General features: G+C 49.3%; 1 protein-coding gene across 4 annotated transcripts in view; it reads left to right on the top strand.

The window, feature by feature from the left end:
- The first annotated feature begins 210 nt into the window (after positions 1 to 210).
- The window catches only part of PTGIS (prostaglandin I2 synthase), a 63,821-nt gene continuing 39,694 nt past the window's right edge, over positions 211 to 24,337 (top strand). The window contains exons 1-2 of one of the 4 annotated variants that reach the window (XM_069548805.1): positions 475 to 807; positions 1,427 to 2,686. In XM_069548805.1, the coding sequence (XP_069404906.1) occupies positions 2,001 to 2,686 (686 nt within the window). In that variant the 5' untranslated portion in view covers positions 475 to 807; positions 1,427 to 2,000. Of the gene's footprint in view, positions 339 to 474; positions 808 to 1,426; positions 2,687 to 24,337 lie in introns of those variants that run through there. The other 3 variants (XM_069548807.1, XM_069548806.1, XM_069548803.1) reach the window with 3 other exon arrangements.

The raw sequence follows: 24,337 nt of genomic DNA, 5'->3' as shown, positions 1-24,337 counted from the left end.
AGAAACTCCTTTTAACTCTTGATGTTCTAAATCTGCTGGAGGCCACACGAGGGTCATCCAACTGCCTTGACAGCCGACATTAAACAGGCAAATAAATGAATCTTTAATATGATAGCAGGAAATGTTAAGTACTGTCAAGAAAAACAAACCGGTTCAAGGCAATAGACAAGGTTGATGGGGCTGCTTGAGACCAGACAGGCAGACAGGGAGGGCTTCTCTGAAGAGATGACAACTGAGCAGAGACGGAGGGGTGAGGGGTGCAGTGGAAAGAGCCAGCTGTGCACAGATCTGAGAGGAGTGTTCCAGCCAGCGGGAGGAGTGAGTGCAAGGGCCCTGAGGTGAGAGTCTGGCACACTCGTGAGGGCACGGGAGGTGGGCGTGGCTGGAGCAGAGCTAGGAGAGAGGAGGGCAGGGAGGTAACAGTGGTTGGGGGCAGGTCAAAGTCCTTACAGGACCCTGTGGGCTGAGCGACGTGGAGCCATGGAGGTTCTGAGCAGGCTTCACTAGAGGATCTGACTGAGGTTCTACAAAAGCTCTTCTGAGAATGAATTGCAGAGAGATGAGGGCAGAAGCCAGGAGGCCCGGGGAGAGTAGCAACTCCTCCAAGGGCTATCAGTAAGATGAAGCAAAACCTGCCTTAATTCACCAAGCAGCGAGTGGCAGACACAGGATTAGGATCAGACCTCCTGGGCCCTACCTCCACGCTCTGCCCCACCGCCTCAGAAAACCCCCATGTGCGCAGCACTCCTAGTTTGCAGTTCCCTTCGCTGACAAGCTCTCATGGATTCTTCACAGCAACCTGCCAAGGTAAAGTGCAGCTCTGACCTCTCTGTTCCCAGACAAGGAAGTGGCTTAAAAGAGGTGAAGCTCCCTGGCCAAGGTTAGTGCTAGTAGCTCAGTTGTGTCCGACTCTGTAACCCCATGGACTGTAGCCTGCCAGTCTCCTCTGTTCATGGAATTTTCCAGGCAAGAACACTGGAGTGAGTTGCCATTCCCTTCTCTAGGGGATCTTCCCAACCCAGGGATTAAACCCGAAATGGCAACCCACTCCAGTGTTCTTGCCTGGAGAATCCCAGGGACGGGGGAGCCTGGTGGGCTGCCGTCTATGGGGTCGCACAGAGTCGGACATGACTGAAGTGACTTAGCTTAGCTTAGCCTGCACTACAGGCAGATTCTTTACCATCTGAACCACCAGGGAAGCCAAGGTTTCCCAGGTGTAGGTCCAGGCCTTCCAGCTGGGAGCCCAGTTCTCGCCAGCGCCCAGGGGTGGTCTCCTGCAGAGCCACTGGCACCAGAGACCAGCACTCAGTGTGTGCTCCATCCTGTCTGACTCTTGCGACCTCATGGACTGTAGCCCACCAGGCTTTTCTGTCCATGGGATTTCCCAGGCAAGAATGCTGGAGGGGGTTACCATTTCCTTCTCCAGGGGATCTTCCTGACCCAGGGATCGAACCCATGTCTCCTGCACTGGCAGGCGCATTCTTTACCACCGAGCCACCTGGGAAGCCCAGCCAGCCCTCTAAGCACCAGGTGATGGTAACAATGGCCACCGTATTCTGAGTGTGTACTGTGATCCGGAACAGGTGACGGACTCAGGCTCATTGATTTGTCCATTACAATTGAGAATGGGCGACTCAGAGCCAGATACCCTGAGCTCTTGTGTCCCCTCCACTGTAGTTCAGTTCAATTCAGTTCAGTCACTCACTCGAGCTGGTCTCTTTGCAACCCCATGGACTGTAGCACGCCAGCCCTCCTTGTCCATCACCAACTCCTGGAGCTTACTCAAACTCATGTCCATTGAGTCGGTGATGCCATCCAACCATCTCATTCTCTGTGGTCCCCTTTTCCTTCTGCCTTCAATCTTTCCCGGCATCAGGGTCTTTTCCAGTGAGTCAGTTCTTTGCAATCAGGGGCCCAAAGTATTATTGAAGGCAATATAGGGGCGATATAATCCAGCCCAACCCCACTGCACTTGGACCAACAGAATCGAAAACTAATTAATGGTCTCTAGCCCTTCTGGGGTTGGGGGAGGGAGCGAGGGGAGGGCAGGGGGAGAGTCTTCCGTGGTGGCGGATACTTGGGTGGAGAGTGGAGGAAAGGCCCCTTCCCTCCCCTCCCGCTTCTGTCTCTCCTCTCCCACCATGGGACCCCTCATCGTAGCACTTGCCTCTCTATCCCCGCCACCCCCCTCCGGCCCCCCATACTCCTTTCCTTCCTCTTCTTCGGGTCCCCCATCCCTGCTCAACAGCCCCCCAACCCCCGCAGGATCCCTCCTTCTCTGTAGTCACCCCCCTCTCTCCTACATCACCCCTCCCGTCGTCCGCCTTTCCTTCCAGCTCGCATCTCCCCTCCCCAGCAGCCGCACTTTCCGCAGCTTGTCCGGCCAAGCCCCCTCTCCCGGGCCAGCGGTTGGGAGCCTGCCCCCTGGAGCTGAGCCCGGGAGCAATCCCACCCGCCCTGGGGACCCGGGAGCGCTCGCGGGCCCCGCCCCGGCGGGTGGGCGGGGCGAGGGATGGGGGCGGGGTCGCCCCCGGGACTGGGTCCCCTTGGCCCCGAGGCCCCCGAGCCAGCCTCCCGCGCTCCGCCGCCTCAGCCTGGACGCTACCCCTGCCATGTCCTGGGCCGTGGTCTTCGGCCTCCTGGCCGCGCTGCTGCTGCTGCTGCTGCTGACCCGCCGGCGCACGCGGTGAGTGCCCCCCAAGCCGGCCGGGTCCCGGCTCCCCCCACACCCCGCGCGGCCCCGGGCTAGACAAAGGGGCGTCTCCGCTCGGGCGCGCGCCTCCCGGCTGCAGCCAGGGGGTCGCCCAGCCCACTCAGGCCCGTGTTGGAGTCCCCCACCCCGGCTCCAGTTCCCCGGGCAGGAGGGGGTCACCTTCCCGCCGTCCCCACCATCCCCCAGGCGAGCCTGGAGTGGGGGTCCAGGTTCCGGTCAGGGGGACTTCTGCGCTCATCTCCCGCCCTGGGGAAGGCGCCAGGCCCAACGTTGGGGAGATGCGCGCGGGAAGGTGCCGGGACAGGGGTCCCAGAGGGCTGATGACCCACTGCACACACTAACAGGGCTGGACCGCAAGAAGCTCAGGCCTGGCCCAGAGCTCCGCGCCAGTACCTGAGAAGGGGTTTCAGTGAGAACCGGGGTGCAGAGTGGGTGCGTGGGCAAGCTCCGTGTGACTCCCGGGGGAAGAAGCTCTCTCCTGCCCTTCACCCTGTGACTGCGTCCTGCACCAACTCCTCATCAGCCCCCAGCCCTGCTCTTAGCATCGTGTGGGCAGCCTTGTTCCTCACCCCATTACACAGATGGCAGGGTTGAGGCTAGGAAAGCAGAGGCTCTGAATGATGCCCTCTTACCAGGCCTGGAACCACCTTCCACAGGCTTCCCCGACCCAGGGGAAGGGGCTGAGTAGTCTCGGTGTTTCCTTCTGCCTGAGAACCGCACTCCCGGAAAGGGGGCTCCCTTCTGCTGAGGTCTGGTAGCCTGGCAGAGAAGGAGAAACAGATGTCTCATCTTCCTAGTCCTAAAGATTCTCCTGCTCCTTTGACAATCTGCCATTTAGGAGAAAAGTAAAATTTAAATCAAGGAGATGGCAGTTAAGTCTCTTTTTAAAAGGTGTTTAGAAGATTAATTTAAACTGAACAAGGAATTACATTTGACTTAAGCATTTATCCCATTATAGATAAGACTGAAACCCTTCTAACTACCCTCCCAACAATTCGGTACCTCTCCTGTTGATTAATTTGGGAGGAACTTTCCAGATGTTTTTAAAAGTACGCCTTTTATTTTACATTGGTTTTATATTACAGGAAAGTTGTACAAAAAGTTCCCAGATACCCTTCACCAAATTCCAGCTATTGTTAATGGCTTACGTTATCGTGGTACAATCATTAAAGCTAAAAAAACCAACACTGGCCTGTTAAAATTAGCCAGACTCCAGGCTTTATTTGAATTTCGTCTGTTTTTCCATTAATGTCTTCTTTCTGTGCCAGGATCTCATCCAGGGTGCCTCGGTGCCTTTGGTTGCCATATCTTCTCAGCCTCCCAGCTTTCCTCATCCACGCAGACAGTTGCCCATAGATAACTCAGGGCAGTGAAAGTGTGTTTAAATCAGCGTGTCTGAAGCTTGCAGAAATTTTCTGGAAACCTTTTAGTTTTAAACAGTGTTGGCTGAATTTCCAAACAATGATTTCACCCTAGTTTTCTTCAACCTCTAGACATCTTTCCAGGTGAAACTTAAAACCATACATTCAATCATTTGCCTGGAAAAATGAAAAAGAAAAAAAAGACCACAGATAAGTTTCCCCATGGATTATGAATTATTTTTCCTAAGTTGTCAGGCTTTTTGGAAATGCTGTAAAAAGTTGGTTTTGGACTGCACCTCTGCTGTTTCCCTCTGGAGTTTCATTTTGACATCTGTCCATGTAGCTCTATGGACTTCCCTAGTGGCTTAGCTGGTAAAGAATCCGCCTGCAATGCAGGAGGCCTGGGTTTGATCCTTGGGTTGTACAGATCCCCTGGAGAGGGAAAGGCTACACACTCCAGTATTCTGGCCTGGAGAATTCGGTGGGCTGTATAGTCCATGGGGTCGAAAAGAGTTGGACACGACTGAGTGACTTTCACATATAGCTCTATGGTGGGTATGAGGGTCACTGACAGCTGGTGGGGAGCATTATGTAGACCATGGGGGCAGTTGCTTGGACCCTTGGAAGACCTCACAGGGACCCCAGTTGAGACCCCCAGTCTCATTTTCTTCTTCCAGCTCAGCGAGGGGGTACTCTTGTTACCCCTGTTTTACAGAGGAGGAAACTGAGACTGAGTCACCTGGATTAAAAATCTAGGCTGTAAGAATTTTTAATTTTCAGAAGAAATGAATTTTCACTCTTCCCACACATTTTATTTGTGATCTGAATGCCCAAAAGTCTTAAACCACATGTTGTTAAGATAGTAAGAGAAGCAGCTACAATCAGATTCTTCAGTTCAGTTCAGTTGCTCAGTCATGTCCGACTCTTTGCGACCTCATGAATTGCAGCACGCCAGGCCTCCCTGTCCATCACCAACTCCCAGAGTTCACCCAAGCTCATGTCCATCGAGTCAGTGATGCCATCCAGCCATCTCATCCTCTGTCGTCCCCTTCTCTTCCTGCCCCCAATCCCTCCCAGCATCAGAGTCTTTTCCAGTGAGTCAGCTCTTCGCATGAGGTGGCCAAAGTACTGGAGTTTCAGCTTTAGCATCATTCCTTCCAAAGAACATCCAGGACTGATCTCCTTTAGAATGGACTGGTTGGATCTCCTTGCAGTCCAAGGGACTCTCAAGAGTCTTCTCTAACACCACAGTTCAAAAGCATCAATTCTTCGGTGCTCAGCTTTCTTCACAGTCCAACTCTCACATCCATACATGACCAGTGGAAAAACCATAGCCTTGACTAGACGGAAAGAAGGACAAATAATCAAGTGCTGGAAAAGAGAGACATGAGACTGATGCTGTGTAGACAGTGATTCAAAGTTTGAGTCAAAACGCTCAAGGCCATGCTTCTCCCACAGCTCATTGCTCGTGCCTGCTCAGCACCCCAGGGAGGTCCATTACCCTACCCGACAGCTGGGACTTAGGAAGGCTAAGTGACCTCCTTACGTCTGCACGAAAGTTATACTGTACATCTAGCTGGTTCCAAAATTGTTGCTTTTCTCACTCAAAGGAAAAAAAAAAAGCACTACTTCAGTCAGTCTGGAAAATCCCATGGTCGGAAGAGCCTGGTAGGCTACAGTCCGTGGGGTTGCAAAGAGTTGGACACGACTGAGCAACTTCACCTCACCTTCATCTTCAGTCCAGTCAGTTACTCTTGTCTTTACCTTTGGCCTTTAAAAAAAAAAATCAAAACATTTTTAATTATAAAAAATTTCAACTATATAGAAAAAATAAAAAGAATTGTATAGGAAACCCTTGCACCCACCACTTCATTTGACAGTTGATAATATTTAAAATTACAGATATTATGATATCTCAACACTAAGTATTTCAGCATACATGTCAAATTTTCTTTTTTTAAAAATAAATTTCTACTGTCTTTTTTTTTTTTAGATGCATCACACATCTTGTGGGATTTTAGTTCCCTCACCAGGGATCAAACCTGGGCCCTTGGCAGTGAGAACAGAGTCCTAACCACTGGACTGCCAGGGAGTCCCCTAAAAGATAATTCTTTTTTTTTTTTTCAGTTTATTAGTTTTTTGGCTGTGCTGGGTCTTCATTCCTGTGTGGGCTTTTCTCTAGTTTGGGTGAGCAGGGGCCACTCTCTCGCTGTGGTACGCGGACTTCTCATGTCGGCGGTTTCTCTTGTTGAGCACGGGCTCTAGCAGCCGTGGGCTTCACTAATTGTAGCTCCCAGGCTCTAGAGAGCAAGCTGAGTAGTTGTCGGATGTGGGATCTTCCTGACCCAGAGATCAAACCTGTGTCTCTTGCATTGGCAGGCGGGTTCTCTACCTTTGAGCCACGAGGGGAGCTGCCCCCCTACCCGACCCAAAAGATAATTCTTAGTATCTAGTTCCCAGTCCAAATTCAAATTTCTGCCATCAAGGTAAAGATTTTTCAAACCTGGCTCAGTTACCATGAGTGCTTTCCCTGGTGTGAGTGTGGAGTTAGGAAGTCTTGGGTTGGGACTTGGAAGTCTAACTCCTGGGCCCTCTGGGGCTAATGCTCTCCCTGGTGAGTATCAGAAACATCCTTCCTACATTCCAGGCCTCAGTTTCTCCATCTGTGCTCTGAGATCGCTCACGCAGCTGGTCTCCCATGCCCCATCCCACTGCAGCAGGCTGAATGCATTGGTCTTCCTCTTTGTGCTTGTGTGGCTGCTGCAGGGAGGATTGGAAGAGGTCTCCTGGGTGGGAGACCCTTTTCGGTGGTGGGGGGGGGGGCGGGCGGGGAATCAGAGGTCATGGTGGCATCAGATGAGGGTTCTGAGAGGCACAAGGGCCACTCTGGGCCCTTCCAGGATATAGAATTACTGGGCACAAATAATTCTGTCTCATTTCAACGTGCAGTAACTGGAGGTCCCCAAATGGTAGTCCATGGCTGAATTCAGACCCAAGTGGGTCTGGTATGGACCACACAGTACAAGGGGGGAAAACTGGGGGCGTCCACACACACAGTTCCAGACTTTCCGCCTCTCCTGGAAGATCTCCTGGCAATTGCCTGGCACTCAGCAGCAGAACCCTCTCTAAACCTTGCCACAGTCCCCACCACTCCCTATTGCCTCTCCAACGTGCAATTTGTCTACTTATCGCTGTGCTTGCTCTACTGTCTCTTTCTTTTGTTATGCTGAGAAACAATTCTGTGAGTCTGTGTCCATTGCAAAACTGGGAAAACAACAAGCTAGAGCAAGACAGCCATGTGGTTTTTCTATACCCTGGAGGCAATGGGAGGGAAAAGTGGAAGAGGGTTAGGGGGAACCCTTGGTGAGCAGCCAGCAGCCTGCAAATGAATCCTGGGAAAGGAATGGGTTAAGCAGTTTAAATAGAAGCTCAGGAGGTTCCAACTCAACTTGGCAGCAAAACTCTGGTCCCCCATGAAATCCTCCCCGAGGCCCTGAAGGAGTTGAGACTCCGGAGCAGAGAAGTCCGGCAATCCACCTACCCACACTGCTCAGCTAAACGAGCAGCTTCTGCTCTGGGCCGTCCAGAACATGGGCTGTGTGTCAGGCGCCTGACCTGCACTAGCTCTCTGAACCCTCTTTCAAGTCCAGGAGGCAGGTGCTGCTCACTGAGCACTAACTGTGTGCTTGACTCATTCATCTGAGACGTATGCATTAAGTGCCTGCTATGTCCCAGACAGAGAAGGAAATGGCAACCCACTCCAGGATCCCCACTGGTCTCAGTACTAGGTCTACAAGAAGTGTCCACCTTCTGTACAGAAAGGATGGGATACGCCAAGGGGCCCAAAGGTGGGTGATATCCAGGCATGACTTCCTCCCTGATTCTCTCAAAGTTTCAAGGGAGAGAGAGATGGGACAGGATGTGGGGTTGGCAGTGGGGTCTGTGAGCAAAGAATGAGCAGGTTTTGAGGAACTCCCATGGTGAGAATCAAGGCTCCCGGGAGGCATCAGAAGAGCTGCCTCCATATCTGAACCAGGAAGGGCGGGCAGTGATCAGCCGAATTGCCTGGAGCTGTGGATGAGAGGGTCAAGCCCAGCATCCCTGTCCCCCAGGGCCTGGCGGTGCCTCAAATCAGTGAGAGTGTCAGTGGGCGAGGCTAGAGACCGCAGACCCCAAAATAGAGCCTCCTCCGCCCTGCTGGCCTCCTGCTGAGTCACCCTGGAATGTGACTGGGGCCCAAGTTGGATTCCAGGCCCGTGGGCTGAAGGAGCCGCTGGCACTTCAAGGGTCAGACGCCCGGGCCCCCAGTTTCCTGCCTTTGTCTGCGCCTCCTCGGGACTTTTCTGGGGAAAGATGAGTGATGCCAGCAATAACAGCGGGCTCGCTGGGGAGCTCCGGTAGCAGCCTGAGTGAAAGGCATGGAGAGGAAGCCCCACCCACTCCCTGAAAGATGTCTTGGGCGAAAACCTCCTCCTGCATCTGGGCAGGTCACTGAAACCTCTCTGTGTCTCAGTCTCCTCACCGGAAAAGAGGGGGTCCACGTGGCCACTTGGGGTGAATTGGGGCCAGGGTTGCATGAAGACTGTGGGCTCCGTAGTCAGGCCTGCCTGGATTAGAGACATAGACTCTCCACGGTGGGCCCTCGGGCAAGTGGCTTAGCCCCTTCTGGGCCTCAGTTTCGTCTGCTGTAAAATGGGCTTGATAGGAGAACTTCCTTCTGCAAAGAATACTGAAAGGTTGTTGCTGAACCACGAAAAGACGCTAGGATCCTTGCCCTCTGGAGGAGAAGAATTCAGTCCGGGGCCAGAGATAAGGCTTGATCGCTCAGAGCTTTTGTGTAATAAAGTTTTATTAAAGTATCCAGCAATTAGACCGATTGTGGAATGCAGCGTAGGAATGAGCCCAGGACAGGAAGGCATTGTCTTGAGGGTCAAATGGCAGACTCAGGACTTTTGGAGTCAGCAGAAGTAGGCTCACATAGATTATCAGGCCCATCTGAAAAGTACAAAGTCAGCACAGAAAGTAAAGACATAAAATGATGTCACTTAGTTCTGGTCAGGGTGCCACCTCGTAACTCGAGTGTGCTGCACCCATGAATCAATTCCTGGCACTTTGACAGCAGTGGGAGAAGAAAGAATAACCTGGTAAGGGCCTTCCCAGAGGGGGCCTGAGAGATTGGCCCCCAGACCCCAATGTTTTTATCAGGACCTCGGTTTCTGGCTCAAATAGAGGCTTGCTTGACTCAGACTGGGTCAGGAGTCATCTCCCAGAGTTCAGTTAGTGCCTGTCGGAAAGCTGAAAGCTGAGTTACATGATTAGTTAATTCTAAAGCTTTAGAAAAACTTTTCCATTGAGCAATTTCAGGAATTACTAATTGTCCATCCTCAGACTGTAACCATCCTTTATCAGGCTTCTTTGTTCGTCTCTTCTCATATCTTTCTAATTCTTCCTCAGCGTACTGTGGTTTTTCCTGTTCACAGCACCTATCCAGATCAAAGGCGTCTGCAGTGAGGGGTTTCGTAAAGTGCCGCTTTTCTGGCTTGACAGTCTGGTTACCTTTGGCTTCTTTACTTGCATCCCTGCTGTGCCTTTGCAATGCATAACAGCTACTTCTTTAGGACAATATATAGCAGTTAAAAGTCTCTGGATCTCTCTGAAATGCTTAATAGGTTCTCCTGTTGCCATTTTGAACTCTTTCTTTCCATGTTGCAACATGAGCATGTAAAGTCAAGTAAGCACACTTAGAATCAGTGTAGATATTTACACGCTGCCCTTTGCTTAACTCTAGAGCTTGGGTCAGAGCCACAAGCTCTGCTAGCTGAGCGCTGGTTCCCTGGGGGAGAGATTTTGCTTCTAAAATCTGTTCAGCCATCACCACGGCATAACCTGCTTGACTCTTCCCCTCCCAAACAAAAGAACTGGCATCTGTAAATATTTCCATGTCAGGATTGTCTAACAGGGTGTCCATTAGGTCTTCCTGAGCTAAAGGAAGGAATTGGGAACACAAAGTTAGGAATTGGGAACAATTGTGATCAGGTGTTTCATTTTCCTTCTCAGGAAGGAAAGTGGCAGGATTTAAATTTCCACAAACTTTAAGCTTAGTTACTGGTCCTTCTAACAACAATGACTGATCTCTCATCCAAGTATTAACCTTAGAATTTAAGATTCCACTCACATCATGAGAAGTCAATACAGTAAGATTTCGTCCATGGATTATTTTTAAAGTTTCAGGAGTTAATAAAGCCATTGCCCCAATTACTCCTGGGCAGTGTGGCCACCCACATGAAATTACGTCTAATTCTCTGCTTAGATAAGAAATAGGTTGCAGGTGAGGCCCTCTCAGAGTTGTATCAAAACTCCCAAGGCCATACCTTCTCTTTCAGTGACTAACAAATTAAATTCTGACCCTGTGGGCAAGCTCAAAGTGGGAGCTTGCAGGAGAGCAGTCTGAAGAACCTTAAAAGCCTTTTGAGTATCTGGAGACCAAACCAGTCTGTTGGTTTGGGCCTGCTGAGTCTCAGCTCTAAGTTCATACAAAGGCCGGGCAGGTTCCCCATAACCTGGAATCCAATGCAACAGTAGCCTGTGATTCCCCCAAATCCTCTCAATTGTCTTAAAGTCATAGGTAGGGGATGATTTAGTATAGGTTTAATCCTCTCGGGGCCTATGGCCCTAGTCCCTTCTGATACAATTAGGCCCAGATTGTTAACAAAAGTGAAGTGAAGTGAAGTGAAGTCGCTCAGTCGTGTCCGAATCTTTGCGACCCCATAGACTGTAGCCTACCAGGCTCCTCTGTCCATGGGATTTTCCAGGCAATAGTACTGGAGTGGATTGCCATTTCCTTCCCGACCCAGGGATCAAACCCAGGTCTCCCACATTGTAGACAGACGCTTAACCATCTGAGCTACCGCTGAGCCTTTTCTCTTGATGCCTGGTAACCGCAGCCTGCCAGAAAGTTTAAGAAATCTTCTGAGGCTTGTGAACAAGCTTCCTCTGTCTCAGCACAGAGCAGAATATCATCTACATATTGTAGCCCCACTGCTTCAACCTGTCTGGGAACTGACTCTCTCAATACCAGTGAGCCTCAGGCCGCATCAGGCATCAGCTGTTATTACCAAGCAAGGAAACCTCTGGAAAATTCATGCTGTTGTTGTTTAGCCACTCAGGTGCATCCGACTGTTTTGCGACCACATGGACTGGAGCCCACCAGGATCCTCTGTTCGTGGGATTTTCCAGGCAAGAACTCTGGAGCGGGCTGCCATTTCCTTCTTCAGGGGAATCTTCCCAGCCCAGGGGTGTATGTTCCTCGGTTCTTTGTCTCATCACAACAAGGATTTGGAGTGATGGACATTAAAGCCCCCTCGGCGTGTCACAGCTCTCAGGTCTTGGATAGACCGTGTTATAGCTCTCAGGTCTCGAATGGACCATGTTATAGCTCTTAGACAAATCAGTGTTACAGCTCAGTGTTACAGCTCTATTTTATTTAGAAGATAGCAGGAAAGTCCATCTTCGAGGCGTGAGGGCACATCAATCCAAAGACATGAGGAGAAGAGCGCCCCAGTGCAGGGGAGAGAGAGAGAGACCTGGCTTTGGCTCCTCTATTTATATGTTTCTCTCTCCCTGGGCCTGTCCTATGTAAATTGGGCCAGCCAGGAGTGTTGTTTGTTTTACCTGAGGTCCTCCTTCAGGTCCTCGGACCTTCTTTTGTTCTATTTTCGTGGGCTTTTCCCTTCCTTGTCTTTTAGCCACCACCATTTTGGACTCCTTTTCCCTATTTTACCTACCTAACATTCCCCCCTCAAAAGATGGGAGGCCCAATTCTTTGGGAATAGGGGTGTTGAGGTCTTTCTGGCTACTTTCTGCTGAACTGGGATGGCGAGGGGTATTGGGCCTCCCCTTCTTGCTAATCTCAAGCCTCGGAGTCCTTATAGCGGTGCCCATCTAAGCGTGTGTGATATTTTTCGTGGTCAGCTGTAGTTTTATATCTTTGTTGAAATGGCACTGCATTTTGTAGCTTGTTGACCTGGGCAGAGACAAAACAGGTTAGACAGTTGACAGTACATGGTATAATCATAAGCATCATCAATATAGCATAACAAGGACTAGTAGGGGCATTAGTCAATTTTAAATTCACATCACCAGGATGGCTCAAGTCCCTCCTTGTTTAGGGATCAGAAGATCTATCTCTTGTCTGTTTTGGAGTACAGTCTCTGTCAAGCTGTGTTGGCTCTTTAGAGCTATCCTGAGAAATCTTATCTCCAGAAACCAGATTTTGGGGGTGTTCATTAGAATGGCACTCATTGGTAGTCCTGAATAGGTATCTGAGATCTCCCAGGGGCTCACAGGTGTATTGAGTGTTCTCTTCTGTTTTTTTTCCACGGCTTGACTCGTGAGTAGTGAATCCAGGAGTCATGTCCTGGTACCTTGATTGCTGTAGGGGTAGAAAAGTATTACAGGGTAGGGGCCCTTCCATGTGGGCTGGAGTTGAGCCTTTGGGGACCCATCTTTCCAGACTTTAATTAGGACTTGAGTCCCTGGAGCATATAGTGGTGACTCCTTAGAATCTTCTGGGTCCTGGTTCATACCCCACAAGCGTATATCCTGTTGGAATTGCCCAATGGCCATGGTGTAAGACTGGAGCGTCTGAACCTCTGGATCTAGGAAGAGGTCATTGACATAAACGAAAGGTCTCCCATATAGCATCTCAAAAGGACCAAGACCAAGCTGTTCCTTAGGGGCAATGTGGGTGCGGAGGAGAGCTATTGGTAAAGCCTCCTTCCATCCTAGGGAGGTCTCCTGGGTGATCTTTTTTTATCGCTGATTTTAAGAATTGATTGGCTCTTTCTACTTTTCCTGAAGATTGAGGCCTCTAGGCACAATGGAGATAATAAGTAATGCCCAATGCTTTTGAGACCCCTTGGGTGACCTTAGAAATAAATCATGTCCCATTGTCACTTTGTAATGACCTGGGCAGACCAAATCTTGGAATGATTTCATGGAGCAGTTTTTTTACCACTTCCTCAGCCTTCTCAGTCCAGGTGGGAAAGCCTTCAGCCCATCCTGTGAATGTATCTATCATGACTAATAGCTATTTATACCCTTGAGAAACTGGCATCTGGGTGAAGTCCATCTGCCCGTCCTCTCCTGGGTAGGCCCCACGTCATTGGATAGGCTGGGCCAGCTGAGGTCTTCAAGCTCCTTGGAGGTTGTTTAATTGGCAAGTGGGAGAAGAGGAGACCACCTGTCTTATGGTTGTTTGGAAGCCTGTTCCTCCGAAGGACCTTTCTAGTAGTCTTTGGAGGGCCTTTTCTCCTAAATGAGTACTGGCATGTAAGGAGTTAACCAACCTCCATTGGAGGTTCCCAGGCAGAAAAAGGAGCCCCTCTGTTTGGAACCACCCCATATGATATTTTTGAAAGCCCTCGTTCTTAGCTTTAAGAGTCTCACCTTCAGTATATGAAGGAGTTTCTGGCAAATTAGTCTGTGGAACTAGGGTAGCAACCCCTATTAGGACATGGTTCTGTAATGCTGCTCTCCTAGCTGCCTGATCAGCTGCTTGGTTCCCTCGTGCCACTTCCGTGCTCCCTTTTTGGTGTCCTTTGCGGTGGGAGACTTAAACCTCGGTGGGCAGATGGACTGCCTCCAAGAATCTAAGAATCTGATCACCATATTTGATTGGGGACCCTCGGGTGGTCAAGTGGCCCCTTTCTTTCCAAATAGCAGCAAGTGCATGTAGCACCAGAAAGGCATACCCGGAATCAGTGTAAATAGCTATTCTTTCTCCTTTTCCCAGCTCTAAAGCTCGAGTCAGGGCTATGAGCTCAGCTAACTGGGCTGAAGTACCTGGTGGCAGAGGCTTAGCCTCTATGGTCTCAAAATTGGAGACTACTGCATACCCGGCTCTTCTTTCTCCATCCAAGACAAAGCTGCTTCCATCAGTGTACCAGATTTCCTCAGGGTTGGTCAGAGGATCTTCTGACAATCCTTCTCGGGGTTTTGTCCATTGGTCCAAGGTTTCTAGATAAGAGTGAAAGGGGAGAGAGCCCTCGGGGGTAGGCAGGAGGGTGGCTGGGTTAAGAACCTCACAAGGGGATATAGTGAGGCCTGGATTTTCCATCAGCATTACTTGATATCTGAGGATTCTTTGATCAGACATCCATAAATGGCCTCTCCCATTTAGGAGTTGTTTTACTTGGTGGTTGGTAAAAATAGTTAGTTTGCCCCCCAAAGGAAAGTTTTAAAGCATCTTCTATCATGATTGCAATGGCTGCAAAACTTCGAAGGCAGGGAGGCCAACCTCGGGTAGTTGGATTGAGCCTCTTGGATAAGTAAGCTACAGGCTGGGGCTCAGATCCCAACCTTTGAGTTAACACTCCCAAGGCTATTCCCTCTCTTTCATGGACGTAAAGTTGGGATGCTTTTTCTGGGTCTGGCAACCTCGAGGCAGGTGCCTGAGTTAAGGCCTGTTTTAGTGTATCCTCTGCCTTTTTTTGAGGAGTTCACCACATCAGTGGGATTGAATCGTCTCGTCCCTTTAAGCTTTCATATAAGGGCTGGGCAATTAGACCATAGTTGGGTATCCAGATTCTACAATATCCAGTTAGCCCCAGGAAAGCTCGCAATTGTTTTCGAGTCATGGGGGAGGGCAACTGGAGGATTTCTTGTACCCGATCAGAGGACAGCCTCCTGGACCCGTGTGTAATTTGAACTCCCAGGTAAGTGACCTTTGTCTCGACCATCTGTGCCTTAGCACCGGAGACTTTATATCCCCTTTCTGCCAAGAAGTTTAGAACCTGAATTGCATGTTGTTGGGCACTTTTCTCATCTGGAGAGCAGATTAGTAGGTCATCTATGTATTGTAATATTTTTCCATTATGTCCCAGGTCCAGATCTAGGAGATCCCAGCTAAGGGCTGGTCCAAACAGGTGGGGGCTATCTCTGAATCCCTGAGGTTCAGTTCAATTCAGTCACTCAGTCATGTCTGACTCTTTGTGACCCCATGAATCTCAGCACGCCAGGCCTCCCTGTCCATCACCAACTCCCGAAGCTCACTCAGACTCACGTCCATCGAGTCAGTGATGCCATCCAGCCATCTCATCCTCTGTCGTCCCCTTCTCCTCCTGCCCCCAATCCTTCCCAGCATCAGAGTCTTTTCCAATGAGTCAACTCTTCACATGAGCTGGCCAAGTACTGGAGTTTCAGCTTTAGCATCATTCCTTCCAAAGAAATCCCAGGGCTGATCTCCTTCAGAATGGACTGGTTGGATCTCCTTGCAGTCCAAGGGACTCTCAAGATTGTTTCCAACACCACAGTTCAAAAGCATCAATTCTTCGGCGCTCAGCTTTCTTCACAGTCCAACTCTCACATCCATACAAGACTACTGGAAAAACCATAGCCTTGACTAGATGGACCTTTGTTGGCAAAGTAATGTCTCTGCTTTTGAATATGCTATCTAGGTTGGTCATAACTTTTCTTCCAAGGAGCAAGCGTCTTTTAATTTCATGGCTGCAGTCACCATCTACAGTGATTTTGGAGCCCCCCAAAATAAAGTCTGGCACTGTTTCTACTGTTTCCCCATCTATTTCCCATGAAGTGATGGGACCAGATGCCATAATCTTCATTTTCTGAATGTTGAGCTTTAAGCCAACTTTTCATTCTCCCCTTTCACTTTCATCAAGAGGCTTTTTAGTTCCTCTTCATTTTCTGCCATAAGGGTGGTATCATCTGCATATCTGAGGTTATTGATATTTCTCCCAGCAATCTTGATTCCAGCTTGTGCTTCTTCCAGCCCAGCGTTTCTCAAGATGTACTCTGCATATAAGTTATAAGCAGGGTGACAGTATACAGCCTTGACGTACTCCTTTTCCTATTTGGAACCAGTCTGTTGTTCCATGTCCACTTCTAACTGTTGCTTCCTGACCTGCATATAGGTTTCTCAAGAGGCAAGTCAGGTGGTCTGGGATTCCCATCTCTTTCAGAATTTTCCACAGTTGATTGTGATCCACACAGTCAAAGGCTTTGGCATAGTCAATAAAGCAGAAATAGATGTTTTTCTGGAACTCTCTTGCTTTTTCCATGATCCAGGGGATGTTGGCAATTTGATCTCTGGTTCCTCTGCCTTTTCTCAAACCAGCTTGAACATCTGGAAGTTCATGGTTCACGTATTGCTGAAGCCTGGCTTGGAGAATTTTGAGCGTTACTTTACTAGCATGTGAGAAGAGTACAATTGTGTGATAGTTTGAGCATTCTTTGGCATTGCCTTTCTTTGGAATTGGAATGAAAACTGACCTTTTCCAGTCCTGTGGCCACTGCTGAGTTTTCCAAATTTGCTGGCATATTGAGTGCAGCACTTTCACAGCATCATCTTTCAGGATTTGAAAGAGCTCGACTGGACTTCCATCACCTCCACTAGCTTTGTTCGTAGTGATGCTTTCTAAGGCCCACTTGACTTCACATTCCAGGATGTCTGGCTCTAGGTGAGTGATCACACCATCGTGATTATCCAGGTCATGAAGATCTTTTCTGTACAGTTCTTCTGTGTATTCTTGCCACCTCTTCTTAATATCTTTTGCTTCTGTTAGGTCCAGACCATTTCTGTCCTTTATTGAGCCCATCTTTGCATGAAATGTTCCCTTGGGATCTCTAATTTTCTTGAAGAGATCTCTAGTGTTTCCCATTCTGTTGTTTTCCTCTATTTCTTTGCACTGATCACTGAGGAAGGCTTTTTTATCTCTTCTTGCTACTCTTTGGAACTCTGCATTCAGATGCTTGTATTTTTCCTTTTCTCCTTTGATTTTCGCTTCTTTTCTTTTCACAGCTATTTGTAAGGCCTCCCCAGACAGCCATTTTGCTTTTTTTTTTTTTGCATTTCTTTTCCATGGGGATGGTCTTGATCCCTGTCTCCTGTACAATGTCACAAACCCTCTGTCCATAGTTCATCAGGCACTCTATCTATCGGATCTAGTCCCTTAAATCTATTTCTCACTTCCACTGTGTAACCATAAGGAATTTGATTTAGGTCATACCTGAATGGTCTAGTGGTTTTCCCTACTTTCTTCAATTTCAGTCTGAATTTGGCAATAAGGAGTTCATGATCTGAGCCACAGTCAGCTCAGAGGTAATACTGACATGATACTGTCCAAGTCATCTGCTGGCGTTTTTCTCCTGGGACCTCCCACTCAAAGGCAAAAAGATATTGGAATTCTTTAGCCAGCGGTATGCAAAAAAATGTATCTTTGAGATCCAAGACTGTAAACCACTTGGCGCTGGGTGGGATTTCTCCCAAGATTACATAGGGATTGGGTACTGTGGGATGGAGGGGGACTATAGCTTCATTTATGATCTGGAGATCTTGAACCATTCACCAGGTTCCGTCTTTTCTCTTTACTTAGAGGATTGGGGTGTTACATGGCGAACTGGTGGGGACCAATAGCCCAAAAGCAAGGAGTTGATTTATTAGGGGCTGTAGTCCCTCCTGAGCCTCTCTTTTGAGGGGATATTGTTTCCGGTTAGGAAACCAAGTGGGATCTTGGAGGACAATGATGACAGGTTCAGCTTGGTGGGCTCGTCCAGGAATCCCCTGGTCCCACACCTGGGGGTTAATTTTGTCTTCCCATAGTTTTTGGTCCCTCTCTATTGAAGGTGTAATGGGTTCTTCAGTAGTAACCAGGAGCCGTAGAGCTGTAGGGGCTGAAAAACTTCCCATCACAAGGGTGGTCTCCAGTTTAGTGAGTATATCTCTTCCCAGTAAGAGAGTAGGACACTCAGGGACCACCAGACACTGGTGGGAAAATATTTGTCCATCCCAGCAACAAAGAAGTGCTTGGGTGAATCTTTTAGTAGTTGCTTTTCCTGTAGCACCCAAAATGGTACAGGTTTGGGAGGAGACGGGTCCGGAGTAGGAGATCAAGACAGAGTAGGTAGCCCCTGTGTCAGCCAAGAAATTCTCGGCCCTACCTGCCACATCCAGTCGCACCCTTGGCTCCAGCCCCGTGATGGTTATCTGTGACAGGCGGGCTGGCTGGAGCGGGCCGCTTTAGTCCTCTTGAACCATCGTGAGGGTAGGCTTGGCGCTTGACCTTGAGGCTCTTGCGTCCTGAGGGCAGAGTGCCACCCAATGTCCCAGTTGAAGGCATTTGTGGCAAGCCGTTCTAGGAGACTTGTCACGGTTTGGACACTCTTTGGCTCAATGCCCCACCTATCTACAGATCAGGCATTTGTCTCATGCCTTGTCCTTCAAGGACTCGGGGTTTGCCATAGGGCTTCTCTGGAGGGTGGCCAGCATCTGGGCATGCCTTGTCTCTTTCTTTTTCTCTTTTCCTGGGCCTTGGCCTCCTTCTCCTGTTCTGTTATAAAAGGTATTGGTGGCTGTCTGGACCATCTCATCTAAAGAGGCAGCAGGGTCCTGCTTTTGTAGCTGTTGTAACTTAATTCTGATATCTGATGCACATGGGGACAGGAATTTGTCCTTTAAAATCACCTGTCCCTTGTAACAGTCTAAGTCCAGATTGGTAAACTTTTGGAGTGCCTCTTTTAGCCTTTCCAGAAAGGCAATGGGGTTCTCATTGGGCTCCTGAATTATTGTTGAGACTGGGCACAGTCCCATGAGTAATAGGCTTCCTTCTGTTTCCATGGGTGGACTTCCTTAGGGGTGAGTCTTTCTGAAGCTTATCCTACCCAGAACTGTTGCAACCTGAGAGCCAGGCATCCCTGGGTCAGGATGCAGATCCCCAGGCAGGCTGAGGTGTGACAGCCTCCTAGAGATTGAATCCCCAGGCAGGTCGAGGCATGACGGCCTCCGGAGAGTTGGGTCCCTGGGCAGGTCGAGGCATGATGACCTCCTGAGACCCCTGGGACTAGCAGATCCCCGAGCAGGTTGAGGCATGACAACCTTTCGAGGACCAGATCCCTAGGCAGGTCAAGGCGTGATGACCTCCTGGGACCTCCTTGGAGTTGGGCGTCCCCAAGATCTCCAGTGTAACCAGTACTGAGTAGGATTAGGGGGTTGGATATTATAGAGTATTTCCTTCCCAAGGCCAGGTATTTTCTGGTTGTCTCTCCAGAGGATTGTAGAGGCAACCTTGTGGGTCTGGATGGGGCTCAGGAAAAGAGCATGAAACAGGAGGGAAGGGGGCAGAGCACAACCTTTGAAAGAATGACATTGCACAAGGGTATAATGTAAACCAGTTAAAATCAATTGGGTCCAAGATGACAAGTCAAATTCAAGTAAACCTTAATCCCCAATCTGTAAGCCAGCAGACACACCCAGAGGTGGCAGGACAACTCCAAGGCACGGTCAAAAGAGGGAGGAGTGGGTGGTTTCCCAGTGGTTGGGATGATCCTCCCACTGACTAGAATATGAATTCACCCGCTCGCAAAACCTAGCCAGGCCGCATTTCATGGCCAGTACCCTGTAGAGTGGGCGCTTTTCTCTGAATCTTAAGTCCACCTCTTATCGCTTTCTCTCTCAATGAATTTTTGCAATGAGACCTCAGAACCTGAGCTTTATTAGGTACCCGAAGCCATTCTGGGTTTTGGTCGGGCTCAAGTCCCGGGAGAGCGCTGAAGGACAGGAGGAAAAAGCAGTGGGGAAAACGTGGCAAGGAATCCCCTTCATAGCCCGCTAGAAAATTTGCTAAATATCTGACCGGTGCTCACAATTTCACTGGTCTGATCCTTGGCACAGAGAAGAGAAAGGACAGAAGAACCCCCACCGGCTTGTGTAACAGCTACTGGGGCTCGGCAGATAGCGCCTTTGGGACATGCTGAGGAGAAGCCTCTCCAGAGTCCCTCAATCGTGCCCCCTGCCACCTGCCTGTTTGCGGGAGGTTCAAGGGAACAAGAAACGAGAGATTGTAAAGGAATTAAGATTTCGTTAGGCATGTCCCTCCAGCCATAGGAACAAGGACCTCTTACCTTAACCGGAGGTCTTCTGGGATCTGAGACTGGGCCGCGTGGGCTTTCCGCTGTCCCGGTTTCCAGCACGATGGGCCTTCCCCTGCGCTGGGTCTCTCACCTTCTGCTTCTAGTGCAGGAGCTTTGCTGAGTTGGGCTCCTGCTGTGCTTGGCCTCTTCCACGCAGAGGTTGTTTCAGCCAGGTTACATCCGAGTCACGGCACCATAGATGTCACGCGAGTGTATGTTCCTTGGTTCTTTGTCTCATCACAACAAAGATTTGGAGTGACGGACATTAAAGCCCCCTCTGCGTGTCATAGCTCTCAGGTCTTGGATAGACCGTGTTATAGCTCTTAGACAAATCAGTGTTACAGCTCAGTGTTACGGCTCTATTTTATTTAGAAGATAGCAGGAAGGTCCATCTTCGAGGCGTGAGGGCACATCGATCCAAAGACACGAGGAGAAGAGTGCCCCACTGCATGGGGGAGAGAGAGAGAGACCTGGCTTTGGCTCCTCTATTTATATGTTTCTCTCTCCCTGGGCCTGTCCTATGTAAATTGGGCCAGCCAGGAGTGTTGTTTGTTTTACCTGAGGTCCTCCTTCAGGTCCTCGGACCTTCTTTTGTTCTATTTTCATGGGCTTTTCCCTTCCTTGTCTTTTAGCCACCACCATTTTGGACTCCTTTTCCCTATTTTACCTACCTAACAGATGGAACCTGCGTCTCCTTCACTGGCAGGTGGGTTCTGTACCACTGAGGCACCAGGGAAGCCCCCTTGGGGAATGCATAGGACCTGCCATATAGACGATGCACCCAAGAGTCATGTTGGTCCTGCTTCTCAGACCTGCTCCAGCTGTTCCCCGGTTGCCAGGCACCAGGCACTGTTCTGTAACCCACTTCATCTTTGTCACAGCCCGATGTGGTCAGTAGTGTCAACACTCCAGTTTTACAGACAAGGAAACGGGCAGGGAGAAGCAAAGTCTCGTGGCCAGCAAGAAGCAGGGCTGGTTGGAAGCCAGGAGGTGCTCAAGTCGGGCCCCTGACCTGGCCTGTCCCCTCTGAACCCCTGCTCTGGTGCAAAAGTCTCCACTCCTGTGTCCCGTCCTTGGGCTCAGACCTGAGGTGGGCGGGGGCTGGTGCACACTGGGCTCCTCCCACCTGTGCTCTGCCATCCTGGAAACGGAGCCTTCAGGAGAAGCTGGCTCCCAGAGAGATGAGGGGCGAACAGAAGGGTCCTCTGCTGTACCCACTTCAAGTCCCAGAGCCGCCTGCACCTTTGCGAGTCTGCTCAGTGAGGGGCTCAGGGGCAGGGTGGGGGTGGGGAGAGGAAGCGGTGGGTAGGGAGGTGCTTCCTGCTGCCCTGCACCCTCACCCCTGCTGGGGCTTCCAAACTGCCCAGACTCCCACCCTCCAGTCTAGCTAGTCTTGCCATACACCACCTGTCTCCTCGTTCGGGTTATGTTGGGGGACAGTCAGACCAAGGAGGCCAGAGGCCATGGTGGAGGAAGGTAGACTGGGATGGGGAAAAGAATGAAGGGAAGGTGGTCCCCTCTGGTCTGCTGGGCATGGCACCAAAGCCCCCTGTCCTGGGAGTGGGAAAGTCGGAGGCTAGGCCTGGCTTGGTCTCCTGACACATCTTCCTCTTGCGTCTCGCTCTTACAGCCTTTTTGGGGGGCTGGGGGTGTGTTGCGCGGCATGCACCATCTTAGTATCTTAGTTCCCCGACCAGGGATGGAACCTGTGTCCTATGCAGTGAAAGTGCAGAGTCCTAACCACTGGACAGTCAGGGAATTCCCCCTTGCAACCTTTTAAAAGCATAATCACATTACTTCCTAAATCCTATTTCAAACCCTCCAGAGGGTCTCTGGACTGTCCCCTTGGCCACCGGCCCTTCTGGTGCACAGGGTGTCTCCAGCCGTTCAGCCCCACAGTCTCCTCCATTCCAGCCACGTGGGTTCCTGCCACCCTGAGAGCCTCACCCTGTGTGCTCCTACCCCAGGGCCTTTGCACGTGCTGTCCCCTCTGCCTGTAAAGTTCACCCCTCTCTTTCTTCAGGTCTCTAGTCACATGGCACCTCCTTGGAGAGACCCTCCCTGACCACCATCTGTGAACTAGCCCTCTCACTGTATCATATCACCTTCTTTTTTTTCTTTAATGAGATATAGTTCATCTACTATAAGATTCAGTCTTTCAAAACATATAATGAATTATGTGTTTTTAGTATCGTTTTTAGTATCGTCACCGGTGGTGTAGCCATCCCCGCTATCTAACTCCAGAGTGTTTTCATTTCTCCAAAAAGAAACCTGGTCCTGATGAGCTGTCCCTCTCCATTCCCTTCTCCCCTCAGACCCTGGAGACCACAAATCTCCTTTCCCTCTCCATTGGTTTGCCTTTTCTGGACATTCCATATAAATAGACTCACACACTGTGTGGCCTTTTGTGTCTGGCTTCTTTTGCTCAGCATGGTGATTGTGAGGTGATTCCACATTGTGGCAGGAATCCGGATTCCACTCCTTTTCATGACTGCATAATCTTCCACAGCATGAATACACCAGGCTGTGTTTGTCCATTCATCAGTCAGTGGGCATTTGGGTTGGCTCCACTTTGGGGCTATTATGATTAATGTTACTATGAACAATAGTGTGTGTCTTGATGTATGAATGTGGTCCACTGGAGAAGGGAATGGCAAACCACTTCAGTATTCGTGCCTTGAGAACCCCATGAACAGTATGAAAAGGCAAAATGATAGGATACTGAAAGAGGAACTCCCCAGGTCAGTAGGTGCCCAATATGCTACTGGAGATCAGTGGAGAAATAACTCCAGAAAGAATGAAGGGATGGAGCCAAAGCAAAAACAATACCCAGCTGTGGATGTGACTGGTAATAGAAGCAAAGTCCGATTCTGTAAAGAGCAATATTGCATAGGAACCTGGAATGTCAGGTCCATGGATCAAGGCAAATTGGAAGTGGTCAAACAGGAGATGGCAGGAGTAAACGTCGACATTCTAGGAATCAGCAAACTAACAAGGACTGGAATGGGTGAATTTAACTCAGATGACCATTACATCTACTACTATGGGCAGGAATCCCTCAGAAGAAATGGAGCAGCCCTCATGGTCAACAAAAGAGTCCGAAATGCAGTACTTGGATGCAATCTCAAAAACGACAGAATGATCTCTGTTCATTTCCAAGGCAAACCATTCAATATCACAGTAATCTATGATACTATGCCCCAACCAGTAAAACTGAAGAAGCTGAAGTTGAATGGTTCTATGAAGACCTACAAGACCTTTTAAAACTAACACCCAAAAAAGATGTCCTTTTCATTATAGGGGACTAGAATGCAAAAGTAGGAAGTCAAGAAACACCTGGAGTAACAGGCAAATTTGGCCTTGGAATACTGAATGAAGCAGGGCAAAGGCTAATAGAGTTTTGCCAAGAGAATGCACTGGTCATAGCAAACACCGTCTTCCAACAACACAAGAGAAGACATGTGTCCATGTCTACACATGGACATCACCAGATGGTCAACACCGAAATCAGATTGATTATATTCTTTGCAGCCAAAGATGGAGAAGCTCTATACAGTCAGCAAAAACAAGACTGGGAGCTGACTGTGGCTCAGATCATGAACTCCTTATTGCCAAATTCAGACTGAAATTGAAGAAAGTAGGGAAAACCACTAGACCATTCAGGTATGACCTAAATCAAATCCCTTATGATTATACAGTGGAAGTGAGAAATAGATTTAAGGGACTAGACCCAATAGATAGAGTGCCTGATGAACTATGGACAGAGGGTTTGTGACATTGTACAGGAGACAGGGATCAAGACCATCCCCATGGAAAAGAAATGCAAAAAAAAGCAAAATGGCTGTCTGGGGAGGCCTTACAAATAGCTGTGAAAAGAAAAGAAGCAAAAATCAAAGGAGAAAAGGAAAAATATAAGCATCTGAATGCAGAGTTCCAAAGAGTAGCAAGAAGAGATAAGAAAGCCTTCCTTAGTGATCATCAGTGCAAAGAAATAGAGGAAGACAACAGAATGGGAAACACTAGAGATCTCTTCAAGAAAATTAGAGATCCCAAGGGAACATTTCATGCAAAGATGGGCTCAATAAAGGACAGAAATGGTCTGGACCTAACAGAAGCAAAAGATATTAAGAAGAGGTGGCAAGAATACACAGAAGAACTGTACAAAAAAGATCTTCATGACCAAGATAATCACGATGGTGTGATCACTCACCTAGAGCCAGACATCCTGGAATGTGAAGTCAAGTGGGCCTTAGAAAGCATCACTACGAACAAAGCTAGTGGAGGTGATGGAAGTCCAGTCGAGCTCTTTCAAATCCTGAAAGATGATGCTGTGAAAGTG

The sequence above is a fragment of the Ovis canadensis genome, chromosome 13, assembly GCF_042477335.2.
Source record: "Ovis canadensis isolate MfBH-ARS-UI-01 breed Bighorn chromosome 13, ARS-UI_OviCan_v2, whole genome shotgun sequence".
In the NCBI taxonomy this organism is placed as follows: domain Eukaryota; kingdom Metazoa; phylum Chordata; class Mammalia; order Artiodactyla; family Bovidae; genus Ovis; species Ovis canadensis.
The sequence above is the reverse complement of the archived record's forward strand: the minus strand, read 5'-3'. Positions and strand labels throughout refer to the sequence as shown.